Here is a 12,563-nt window from a genome sequence, read left to right as displayed (position 1 = left end):
CGTCTGCAGGTAGGTGGGTGCAGTGCGCGGGGCACACGGAATTCCTCTCACGGCCCGGCTGCTACGGAAGGCTGCCCCGGCAGAGCGAGGGGCTTTAACCCGTATTCCAAGAGAAGGGGGCTCAGGGGGCGTCGGGAGGCGGCGTCCTCTGGAGCTGTCTGTCCGCCCGCCTTGAAGCACACGCCCCGTCCACGTCGGGGTGGGCGGCGGCGGGAGCAGAGCTGACACCCAGACCCCAGGCTGGTGACCCCCAGCTTCAGCAGCGTCTCTGGGTGCAGCTGACGTCTCTCCGGATCTCATGGAGTCTCAGTTTCATCACATGTTATGCCAAAGAGCCTAACACACTCCGCCGTAGAAGGCCTTCTTCTGCACTTGAGAGAAAATAAATCATGATTATTCTTTGTTTATTTTCACGAAACTGTAGATTTTAGAAGTGTACTTTTACTAGATCATAATGAAAATAATAATATTTTCACAGGAAGATTCGATACTAAAGTTTACATTTGTACACATACAATTTTTTGAAAAGATACACAACTTTTTTTTAATTAAAAAACAGCAAGTCATTTTATGTGAAGTGAACAGTGGCCACGTGCCCCTCGCCCTTCCCTTGCCCTCCTGCGGCACCTGTCCGGCCCCCATGGGTCAGGCTGCACCCCTCAGACCCCCTCAGACTGGGGCAGGGTAAAATACACTCACTGCTCCAGTTCAGAAGCTTGTCAAGGGCATGGACGGTGTCTCCTGCCAGGCTCTCGGTGCTGGGTCAGAAATTATTTTCTTTTCTTTCAGGAGATGTGGTTAATTCTAAAATCTCAGTTTTGCATTTTAATTAGGCGTCAGTAGGACCCACTGCAGATCTCTGATTGGAAACTCATTCATGATGGAGACTGTGCTGAGGGCTGGGCCCATGGGACCCCTTTCAGCTCATGTCCTACCTGGTGTAGGTGCATCTTTGTTCTCACCGTGCAGGTGAGGAAACTGGCCGCCCAGCCTCTGCCCAGGGCTGAGGCCGGGCTGGTCCTGGCGCTGGAGGAGCCACGGGGGGAACCAGACGTGAGTGAGCCGAGCTCAGTGCGGGGACGGGGCAGCAGGCAGGGGGCCGTGCGGACACCCCCCCCCCCCGCTACAGGGAGTGACTCTGAACATCGGAAACAGCTCTACAGGATTCCCGTAAACGTTGCTTCTCTCCTCTCCGGGTCGGACTCTCCTCCTGAGCCCCAGCATTTCCACAGCGAAGCAGGGGATCCGGCTGCGATTGGTCTCTTGGTTGAAATGCGAGGCCCGGCCGCACAAGCACGTGTGGACAGCCTCTCGCTGTCCGCAGTGGAGCTCCGTGTGTGTGGACACGTGGTGGTTCCCACCGTGGAGGCCTTTCAGAACCAGCTGACTCCTGACGCCTGCCAGGACCGAAGTGGACATCCGGACATGTCCGTGGATCCCGAGGCACCGGTCCTACTTCTCTGCCCCTGTGGACAACATGTGGGAAGCGGCTCCGAAGGCCTGTGGTTTGGTGGGGTCTGCCAGGAGAACCCATCTTAATCCCCTGCCTGACGCAGGGCGACGGCACGGCCCTCTGGTCCTCCCAAGCGGGACCTGGCGGCCGTTCTGATCCTTACCACCACCATCTCGCTCTACGCGAGCTCGGAGCAAGAGAACCAGCGGAGACGGCCCGTGACCCACCCTCCATGCGTTCAACAGGACGGGTTTTGGAAGTCGAACGGCTTATTCAGCTCTGGATCCAGACTCTGTTTTCTCATGGTTTGACAGGCGGACAGTGGATTCATCTGGTATTTACTTTTCATCGGGACGCGGCTGACACACGATGTCACCTGAGTCTCAGGTATAATCACAACCACAAGGCCAGACATCTGTGCCGGCAGGGGTGTCCCCTGCACCGCCGTGGACACTGGATAGAGCACCGCACCGGCCCGGACTTCAGAGCGAGCGAGGCTTGACCCCTGAGAGAACTGGCCGCTGTGTTTTCCAGGTACAGAGACCCCATCCCGGGCCCCAGCTGGGCAGGGGAGGGCCCTCTGTGAACCCTGTGAGGCCGGACGCATCCAGCCCAGGACCACTGTCCACTCTCGCCCCGCAAACCATGTGCCTCCTGGGTTCCCGCACGATCTCCATGCACACGCGCTGGAACACGCAGCCGTGCGGATGGCCGGGGCGAGGCCGCTGACAACGAGCTCATCCTGTCGGAGTAACAGTCCTGACGGACGTGAGCGTGCCACGGACCACGAGTTCTCTGTGTCTGAGAGGCACCGGGTGGTCAAGCCCCAGCTCGGCGGGCCGACCGTCGGGGCTGGAGCTACAGGCTTGCAGGAAGAGCACCGCTGAGCTAGACAGAAACGCCCGGTGAAAACTCCGTGGGGCTCTCGACGGGTACAGCCCGGGATGAGCAAGCCCCGCGCAGTTTCCGACGACACCACGTCGCCGAGGGGCCCGCTCCGTCCGCAGATGTGAGGAGACCCGAGCCAGGCTCCCTGGTGGCTTCTGTGCGCAGAACGTGGACGTTCGAGGCAAACGCACTGGATTCCTTCATTCGGCAAAGATTTGTGGAGGGATCGGGGGTGCCAGGCAGCGAGGGGCACCCACGGCTGGAGGGGGCGGAGGGGGCGTGCGGTCAGGATGCGGGCATGAGGTGGCGGGTAGCTCCCGTGCGGTCATGCCCGTGGGGTCCGTGCTCAGGGGTGTGGGCGTCCAGCCCACGCTGCGTCTCAGCAGGACACGGACGTACTGGCTGCAGGTAATGGTCTCGTCATGGCAGGGGCTTCGTGTGAAACACGAGTCTGGGCTTTTCCGTTCGACTTTCTGTTTCTCTTCTGGGGCTGGACTCGGGGCTGAGCTGACCTGCTGCCGACACGCAGACACGGATCGCGGATGTCCCGCTCTCAGAGACGAACCCGCGGTTCGTCGAGGAAACGACTCTCGCTTTGCTCAGCGACGTCGGTAACACTGCACGTCGGCCCTTTTGGGGGTCGAAGTTTTCACAGAAATTTGAAAGCGTTTATGCACACATGCTGGCAAAGGGGTTCCTTGAAAAGAACATCAGCCTGAAAAGGTGAGACCTTTAGCTTGTAGATTTGTCTTTGAAATAGACGTTACTGAATTTTGAAAATTCAAACAAAAAATGTGTTTTTTATCCTTTTTTCCTCATTTGAAATTTAAAAAAGGAAAAGTCATGAAGAAAAGTTTATTGAACTACTCTGCACATTGCCTTACGGCTGATAACCCTACGGAAGATGGACGGAAGATACTCGACTCTCCACTTAGATCTGCACGAGCCTCGTATTTCGGGGAATGAAGAAACTCAGCTTGATAACAAGGAAGAGTCCACACCGCGCACATGGAAACATACCCAGAGTCAGGAATTACTCGTGTGTCTTTCTATGCTCAGTTCTCAGGCTTCCGATTCTAAACTCTGTTCCTGCTTTTTGGAGAAGCTACATGCCGACCGCACAATTCCCTCGTTGTCCTAAACACGCCTCGGCTCCAAAACGCAGGACGAGTAAACGTTATAGGAACTGTTTGGCCAAAAGGGTCCTTGTCCACCCCTACAGAAGATAAGGAAAGTATCCATTCTCGGGGTGTGCAGACGAGCAGGCAGGTTTTTCCAGGCCTCTGTGCGGTGTGCTCCTCTCATTCTGGACAGGAAGCTCAGGCAGCAGGTCAGCAGAGGGCTCCGTGCTTGTGGTTGGTGAACGCCGGTTCTTGCTGGGCATGCTGCACATCTGTTGGCTGTGGGACACGCCCCGGCTCAGATGTCCTCCCAAACCTGAAATAGAGACACGAGAGAGTCACTGTCTCTCCCTTCAGGAAAACAGTCCCACTTAGAGTGCGGTGACCCTACGTGCTGGTTCAGCCAGGTCCCAGGTCCTACCAGAAATGTGCCCCCTTGAAACGGAGTCTGGGGTAGAAAACAAGTGAACAGTAGAGCTACCGTATGACCCAGCAGTCACACCACGGGGAAGCTACCCAAAGGACAGAAACACCGATTCAGAGGGACGTGGGCACCCTGATGTCTCCGGCATCCACAAGGGCCCAGACACGGGAGCAGCCTGACTGTCCACCAGCCGACGAACAGATGAAGAAGGTATGGGGCAGACGCACTACGGAACACTACCGGCCACCAAAAAGAGTGAAATCTTGCCATTTGCAAGAACGTGAGTGGGGCTGGAGGGTATCACGCAGAGGGAAGTGAGTCAGAGAAACAGACGCTTGTGGAACTTAAGAAACAAATGATCAAGGGAGAAAGTCCAGAGAGAAGGAGAAACAAGCCAGGAAGCAGGCTCTGAGCAACAGAAAACCCTCGGACGTCGGCCGGCGGTGGGGGTGGGGCGCGGCATGAGGAGCACGGTCCGGTGGCCCGAGTCAGTGCCCCGGCGAGGGTCGCGGCAGCGGACGCCCTGTGCTGACTAGCCCGCAGTTAAAATAAACACAGGAAAAGCTGAGTCAGAGAGAAAAGGTCAGGTGCACCTCAGAGCGGTGGTAAGTCCCGAGAGATCTGTACAAAGGAGGAGAAGGAGAAAGAGAAGAAGTTCCTCCTGTTGACTCCTGTCCAGCGACGGCCGCGCAGAGGCGAACGGCGTTGGCCGGCCATCTGGCTCCTTTCCACGGTCCGTCACGGACGCATTCCCAAGTCTGCTCGGTCGGATCAAGTACGCCGTCGAGGAGCTACTCCGCTGGGCCCCCAGAGGTTGTTTTGGTTTTTGTTTTTTGCTTAGAGCTTGGTCCAAGAGTCCCTCTTGTCAAAAAACAGCAAACGCCCAGAGCTAGACGCGGTCCGGTGGAGAGCCGCGGTGCCCTGGTGGGGCTGGTGTTCTCCTGGTGGGGGCGGCGCGGCTGTAAGCTCCCCGACAGCCCGCCGGTCCTGCCCCGCCCGGACCGTCTCTTCTCCACCTGCCGACGAGGGCCACGGCGCAGACAGACCCCGTCGCTGAGGCCAAGAGGACCAGGAGGGATCGTCACGTCGTCTTCTGACTCCCAGACGCACGGCCCAGCCTTCCCCCGTGAAGTAAGAGTAAGACGTTTTCACAAAAACGTAATAATGCAATATTCACATATAAACCTGATGTTATTATTGTTAAAGCAGAACAAACTGAAATGCTTCTGGCAAAAGGAAAACCAAATCCACATTTCTAAAAATATCTCCCAAGGGCTTTGGCAGCAAACAGGTGTAGAATTACTAAAGGCACTTTTAGTGAGTTCTTTCCTAAAGTGTTTATTTTATATCTTGGCAATGACAGGATATAATAAGGAATTTGGTTGGAGGAAAAGGATACATATTTTCTTAGTACCTAACAGTAACTTGTATTGTAATGAATATATTACTTTTTGAATTTAAATGCAATTACTTAGCATAGAGTGCGTTACTGGCTTTAGAGGTAGAGCTCTGGGGTCCGTCCGGTGAAGGCAACACCCAGGTTTCCGTCCATCTCGCGCCCTCCTTCCTGCCCGTCCCCCAGTTACCGCACCCCCTCACCCCTCCCCTCCAGCAGCCCTCAGTTTGTCTCCTATGATTAAGAGTTTCCGGGGCACCTGGGTGGCTCAGTGGGTTCAGCCGCTGCCTTCGGCTCACGTCATGATCTCAGGGTCCTGGGATCGAGCCCCGCGTCGGGCTCTCTGCTCAGCAGAGAGTCTGCTTCCTCCTCTCTCTCTGCCTACTTGTGATCTCTCTGTGTCAAATAAATAAAATCTTTAAAAAAAAAAAAAAAGAGTTTCTTCTGGTTTGTCTCCCTCTCTGTTTTTGTCTTGTTTTATTTTCCTTATGCTCCTCTGTCTTGTTTCTCCACGTCCTCATATCCGGGAGATCAGATGATAATTTTTTTTTCTCTGATTGACTTACTTTGCTCAGCACAATACCCTCTAGTTCGATCCATGTTGTCGCAAATGGCAAGATTTCATTTCTTTTGATGGCTGCATAGTATTCCATTGTGTATATACACCGCATCTTCTTTATCCATTCATCTGTGGATGGACATCTAGGTTCCTTCCACAGTCTGGCTATTGTGGACATCGCTGCTATAAACATTCGGGTGCACGTGCCCCTTCGGATCACTACGTTTGTATCTTTAGGGTAAATACCCAGTAGTGCAATTGCTGGGTCATAGGGCAGTTCTATTTTCCACTTTCTGAGGAACCTCCATGCTGTTCCCCAGAGTGGCTGCACCAGCTTGCATTCCCACCAACAGTGTAGGAGGGTTCCCCTTTCTCCGCATCCTCGCCAGCATCTGTCATTTCCTGACTTGTTAATTTTAGCCATTCTGACTGGTGTGAGGTGATATCTCATTGTGGTTTTGATCTGTATTTCCCTGATGCCGAGTGATGTGGAGCATTTTTTCATGTGTCCCTAACACTAAATATACACCAGATTTGAGAATATTAAATAATATATATTTATCCTGAGAAAAACTGTTCTCCTGTAATAAACTTTTTCTTTAAAATTGGAATCAAGGCAAATGCAAACCAAAAAAAAAAAAAAAAAAAAAATCCAGAATGTTCCCCTGGGGAAACCAGCATTGCCGCGTTCCTTCAGATAGACATGTCTGGCTCTGTCTAACCTTGACTTACACCCTGGAACAGAGCCTGACCCTCGTAGACGCGGTGGTGGGTAGATTCCAAGAACTTTACAGATTAATGTGTGAGAACCACTGCCCATCACGGCTGCTGAGATCAGCTTCAAGGTGTTCTGGGGGTTTCTCTGCAAAACCTCCTCTCACTGAAGCCTGGGAGCCAAGAGGCTTGCTGGCGGCTTTATGGAATGTTCTTTGATGAATGAGGGATTTTTTGTGCCTTCGTAAGAGCTCACTGTGAACCCAGACCCGTCTGAAAAGGACCAGGTCAGGCCCCAGGCCTGGGCCACGGCACCCCCTTACTGTCAGATCCTCCGTCCTCCGGACGGACAAAATAATGCCAACTTCAGCCTGAGCCTCCCTCCTGCCCTAAAGGGAAAGCTCCAGAAGGTGGGGCTGGACACACGGGTGAGCATTTTGGGGTCATGGCAGGTGTCATGTAAATAATTTGCGTGGCGGTCTCTGCTTTTTTAATTAATGGGAATCTTTAAGTTCTTGAAAGCAGGGGTCAGCAGGCCACAGACCATGGGCTGCATCTGGTCGTCCATGCGGCTTCATTAGAACCTGTTTGGTGGGTTCGCCGGGGCCTCAGACACCCGGCACCGGGGCTCAGAGTTCAACGCCGCGGGCGCGTTCCTGCTTCATCAGAAAGCGTTTCTGGAGCACAGGCCGGGCGTGGACATGCTCATGGCTGGGGACACAGAGGTGCCCTCGGCACCCGCCCACACCCGCGAGTGGTTAACGGCCTGCTGGAGGCTTCTGGCACTGCTGGCCCAGGGAGGCTGTTCTGTGCTGTGCTCACAGGGGGACAGGGACGGGGGACAGGGAGGCTCAGGCCTCCGAGGAGCAGACCCGGGAGCGCAGGTCTTGAGAAGGGCGGGAAGCACGTCCGGGCCTTCCGATGGCTGGGGGCATGCGGACCACAGACGGGCAGGGAGGCGAGGGGAGGCCCGGAGTAAGGGCGATGCCGGCTGCCGAGCATTTGGGCATCATGACGCCTCAGGATCCCGCACTCATCCACTTCAGTTCTGAGCACGAGCCTCCGGTGACCAAACCCTTCCCCTGGGGCTGCCCGCGGACACAAAGACTGGGAGGCCGGCCGTCCCTCGTCCTGGGCAGGACGCCCCGGTGCTCAGCGCGGGCCGCAGGCCGTCCAGACCCCGCGAGGAGGGCGGGGCAGCTCCTGCGACAGGTGCGCGTGCGGGGAGGAGGCGGCCGGACGGACACGGGAGCCTCCGCCCACGGGGCGGACGCGGCTGTGTGAATCCCGGGTCTCCGGAGGGGCCGCAAGCCCGGACGGGTGGACACGGAGCAGGAGACCCCTGACCCGGCTGGGGGACCCCCAGGGGCTTGAGCAGGCTCCGCCCTCCTCCTGCGAGGGCCACGCTGGGAGCCCCAGGGCGCGACCCCTGAGCCGGAGCCGGGAAAGCCGCCTCCACGTGCGTGTCCGGACCAGGGGCGGCGGGCATCGGGCGGCAGAGGGGGACGCGGCTTTCCCAGCGCTCTGGGCGCGGCGCGAGCGCAGGAGGGCGGCTGCGGGGGCGACACCGGAGGAACCTCAGGACGGCTCCGGACCGGCTGTTCCCCGGAGCTCGCGTGGCCAGAAAGGGCGGCCGCGCCCGGCCCAGCCCACCGAGGGAGCACAGACCCCGCCGGGGCCAGGACCTCCCACGACCAGCCGGCGCCGCCGTGGCCATCAGGACGGTCGCCGGGAACCGCGCACGCACCGCCGGCTGTCGCCGTCCGGAGCGCAAGAACCCGGAGCCCGGTGGGGACGCTCCGCCCCGGGGTCCCAGATGCGCCCGCGGCAGCCGCGGCCGGAGACCCCTCCCCAGCCGGTGCGCTCGGTCGTGCGGCGTTTCCGGACCAGGGTCCGACCCGAGGGAGCGGAGTCGTCTGCCCGGGCCGGGCCGCTCCGGTCAGCCCCGTGTCGGGCGGTCAGCGCGGAAAACGGCGCCTCCTCCCAAGCGGGGACGACAAGCATCAGGGACGCCTGAGTCCGGCAGGAACTCGCGGAGCGCGACGGGGGCGTCGGCAAAGCCGCGGGGCAGCTCGGACCCCGGAGGCCGGGGAGGGTGACTCAGCGGTGGGCGCCCCGCGCTGCCCGGCTGCCTCCCGGCCAGCGTGCGCGGGAAGGTGGCCCGGAGCTGGCCAGATGCCCACCGCCCGGCCCTCCCCGCGCACAGACGCCGGCCCAAGGGCGGGGAAGCAGCCCCAGGCGCCCTCCCCAGGCTCCTGGAGGGGCCACCGTGGGTCAGCCTCGGAACCTCCTACGTGTGTCTCTCAGCACTGGCAGCACGCCAGCGGGAAGGGCCGTGACCTCAGAGAGGTTTTCTTAGGAGAAACAGAATGTGCTGGAACACAGTGACGGCATGAAAAGAAGGTGTGTGTGCTCTCTGCCGGTGGACGCAAGCCAGCCCTGGGGGGCATGGGGCACTTGGCCTCACTGGGCCTGTGAGTGGCTCTCATGATGGAAGCTTCTGGAAATTCATAGGGATGATGACGCATGAAGGACAAACAGACCATAAACGAGCAAAGAAAACCACGTCCCGGAACACTCTGGGAATTCCTATGGGAGACAAGGGGCTCCTTCCTCGTCAGAGTCTCCCATTTCTCGATTATCCGACCTTCCCTGTCTTCCCTGCTCGCTGGTCCGCGGCCGCCCGCGTCACCCCGGCTGCACTCCCCACTCCACCCCCGCGCCCCGTGGGCTCACGACCTCCCTCCCAGCTTCCGTTCTGTCACTGCGGCCAGTCCCTCTGGGCCCTGCTCCCTGACCCCCGTGACCTCGTGACACAGCCCTGGAGTGTCCCTTCACTCGGCGTCATTTGCTTCGAGCCTGCAGCGTAGTGGGACGCCTCCAGCGCAAAGACGCCCCGAGGCCGGTGCCTGGAGGCCGCTCCTTACACAGTGTCTACCATGAAGAGATCCAAGTAAGCAACGATATGTAATTTTTGGCAGACGTATGAAGTTGATGGTTTTCACTGTAAGGAAGTCCGCGACGTGACAGGGAAGTGTGGTTTTGTCCGGGACGGATCATGTATCGTTGGGCAGCGAGAAGAGATTGAGTTCATCTGTAATCGGAATATTTTATGTTAATTGCTTTTGAGCTCTTCTTTGATAAAAAAATATGTTCACTAATCGGAAAACTCACAGTGTCACTAAGACAGCAGCCCACGGGGTCTGCACGGCCGGCGCGCCCCAGACCAGCTCTCCAGCCGGGGGGACAGCGGCCGCGAGACCGGCAGGAGGAGGGCGGGAGGAAAGCCAGCACCCCAGGAGTCCGGAAGAAGGGTGGATGGATCTTCCAAAACCAGGCAGTGGCGCTGGCTGAGGTCCTCCAGGCGTGGGTGAAACTTAACATCCTGGAACACCGAAGCCCCCGAGTTCCCGGAGTGACGGGTGCACGAGCAAGCCCCCGTCTCACAGACAGCAGGAGCTCGGGACCCGGACCCCAGGACGCAGTGTCTGAGGACGGTGGCCTGCGCTGTCTTTGTGACCACCCTGGTTCCCTGCAGTGCCGCTCCCGGCATGAGGAGCCCCTGGAGGCCTGCGCGGGTGCCGTCCGCAGATTCTGCGATGTCGCATGCGTGTTCGGGGGTAGGATGGCTTTCCACCCTGTGCGACCTGCCGATTTTGGCAGCTGGCAAGGACACGGCAGTCATGGCTGGCCCTCTCATGTGGGGACAGCTGGACGGGGACACTGTGTGGAGGCCGCAGGATGGACGTGTGCAGAACCCACAGACACCGGCCATCTCAGAGGCTGTCTGTGCGCACAGAGCGTGAGCCCCGAGCCGGCGCTGTGCGTCCCACCCGCAAACGAGGAAACACACACCTGACCGCGGGGCGAGGCGAGGCGCCCTCCCTGCCGGACGCACAGACTTTCCTTCTCTCCGTGTCCTACGTTTCTCACACTCAGAAAACTCGTTTGTGAAATATTACTAAAAACCAGCAGGGAAACTCCTGGGTTCCAGAACACACACGATGTTGTGATTGGCTGTTAGGTAAAACCACAAAATGTCTTGACCCGAGTTGTGTGTCTCTGAGAAAGAACCTCCGCACCACGAGGCGTGAGATCAGCCACACGGACCGAGAGAAATGCGTCTCTGCAGTCACAAGGGAGCCGACATGTGCTCCTTCTTTTTTTTTTTTTTTTACTTTTTTTTAAATTAAATGTAAATGTATTTTTTTAATAAACATATAATATATTTTTATCCCCAGGGGCACAGGTCTGTGAATCGCCAGGTTTACACACTTCACAGCACTCACCAAAGCACATACCCTCCCCAGTGTCCATAATCCCACCCCCTTCTCCCAACCCCCCTCCCCCCAGCAACCCTCAGTTTGTTTTGTGAGATTAAGAGTCACTTATGGTTTGTCTCCCTCCCAATCCCATCTTGTTTCATTTTTTTTTTTTTTTTCTAATGTGACGTGTGCTTCTGTGAAAGGTGCAAACAGACTCGGGGGTTTTAGCAAGAACCGAATATTGGTTCCATGTCGAGTCTTCATGTCTTGGCAAGTCAGTCGTTAACGACCAAGCCTACAGGAGATTTTCTGAAATCCCTTTTATTGTTTACAAAAATATAGACGGTTTTCTAATACACACCCTCGTGGCTAAATTTTTAAGCAATCCAGGTAAAAAGAGAAGCCCTTGGGAAGGTCTCTTTTCCTGCCCCTTTGTCCCGGCCTGGCCAGCCTGCACTCCTTGAAGTGACTGGCGTTTCCCCTGCTGGTCGACAAACACCATCCTCGTCCTCGTTTGCGGCAGGAAGCGCAGCGCGTCCGGGCTGCTGAGGGGAGTGGGGCACGGGGCCGGTCGGTAGCAGCCCTCCCGAAGCAGCATGCGCTGCAAGTCCTGGCCGCGGGTCTCCCCCAGAGCGGAGCCTGCACAGCGGTACTTCCTGATCCCCCAGGTGGGCTGTGTCCGGAGGGACTTGGGAGTTCAAGCCAACCACTGGCCTGGGGACCCCAAGAGGAGCAGATACAGCAGCTCTTGTGGACGGGCAGGCAGCGAGGGCCTCGGGCATGTGCGCATCAGAGACTCCTCCCGTGAGCCCAGGAGCCTGGGGTGCATGTGAGAAGACCCCAGCCCTGACCACCCAGGGACTCCTGTTTGCCCTAAGTGGCCCTGTGGGCTCTCGCCTGACGGGACCCCAGGTTGTGGAGGTCCCAGCCTCAGCCAGAACGGAGGCTCAGGGGTATCCCCTACAGGCTGGCGGCCCCCGGGCCCGCGTGCGGCTGGGGTCAGCTGGAGCAGCTGACCCATGCTCTGGTGGAGAAAGAGACCCCAGAGGTCCTGAGGGTCCTGAGGGACATGAGAGCAGCCTGGTGGCTTCCTGGCAGCTGGGGGGCGGGGAGTTCAGGGACGGGCTGGGGCGGGTGCATTGCTTGTAGGAGAGAGTGGCAGAAGTCGAGTGCCCGTCCTGACAGCCGGGCCCCTGGATGACCGTGAGGGCAGAGCCCACGCGACCCCGCGCCCGTGTTGACAGCAGTTGCAATGTGGCCGCTCGTTACTGCGGCAGAGGGAGGCCTGCCTGAGTCCGGATTCCACCCGCTGTCCTGCGTGCACGTCTGTCAGTGCTACGTGGACATCTCACGGCAAGAGAACCTATTGGGTCGCAAAAAGCCGCGCGTTCCCAGCATGAACCATGTCTGGAGGTGAAATGAGGCTCCGTGTGCTTCTGAAACAAAGGGGAGGCGCAGGGCAACGCAGGTGTGCGTTTCCGCCTCCCGGGGACCCTGGTGCATGCACCTGCCGGGCAGCTCCTTGCGTGTCTCTTACCCACTGCGCCCGCCATGACGACGGCTGTGCTTCCCCGTGGCCGGCCGTGAGTGCCGAAGGGGCCGGCTTGACTTCACCGCCGCCGCTTCCTTCAGCCTGCTGAGCGCTAACCCGTGTGCCCTCAAAGTCCACCCGCCGGAGCCCTAACCTCCACCCTTCTGGTGCACCCTTCGAGAGGAACTTGAGTGAGGGCTTCAGAATGGGCC

General features: G+C 58.1%; 1 protein-coding gene across 1 annotated transcript in view; it reads left to right on the top strand.

Moving 5' to 3' along the window:
• The first annotated feature begins 2,668 nt into the window (after positions 1–2,668).
• The window catches only part of TPO (thyroid peroxidase), a 49,614-nt gene continuing 39,719 nt past the window's right edge, over positions 2,669–12,563 (top strand). Inside the window, exons 1-10 of the mRNA XM_032353722.1 lie at positions 2,669–2,749; positions 2,871–3,064; positions 4,042–4,096; positions 6,885–6,983; positions 7,137–7,305; positions 8,032–8,493; positions 9,375–9,508; positions 10,094–10,175; positions 10,219–10,357; positions 11,452–11,624. Of these exons, the coding sequence (XP_032209613.1) occupies positions 2,669–2,749; positions 2,871–3,064; positions 4,042–4,096; positions 6,885–6,983; positions 7,137–7,305; positions 8,032–8,493; positions 9,375–9,508; positions 10,094–10,175; positions 10,219–10,357; positions 11,452–11,624 (1,588 nt within the window). The remainder of the gene's footprint in view (positions 2,750–2,870; positions 3,065–4,041; positions 4,097–6,884; positions 6,984–7,136; positions 7,306–8,031; positions 8,494–9,374; positions 9,509–10,093; positions 10,176–10,218; positions 10,358–11,451; positions 11,625–12,563) is intronic.

Source organism: Mustela erminea, chromosome 7 (assembly GCF_009829155.1).
Source record: "Mustela erminea isolate mMusErm1 chromosome 7, mMusErm1.Pri, whole genome shotgun sequence".
Lineage (NCBI taxonomy): Eukaryota > Metazoa > Chordata > Mammalia > Carnivora > Mustelidae > Mustela > Mustela erminea.
The sequence above is the reverse complement of the archived record's forward strand: the minus strand, read 5'-3'. Positions and strand labels throughout refer to the sequence as shown.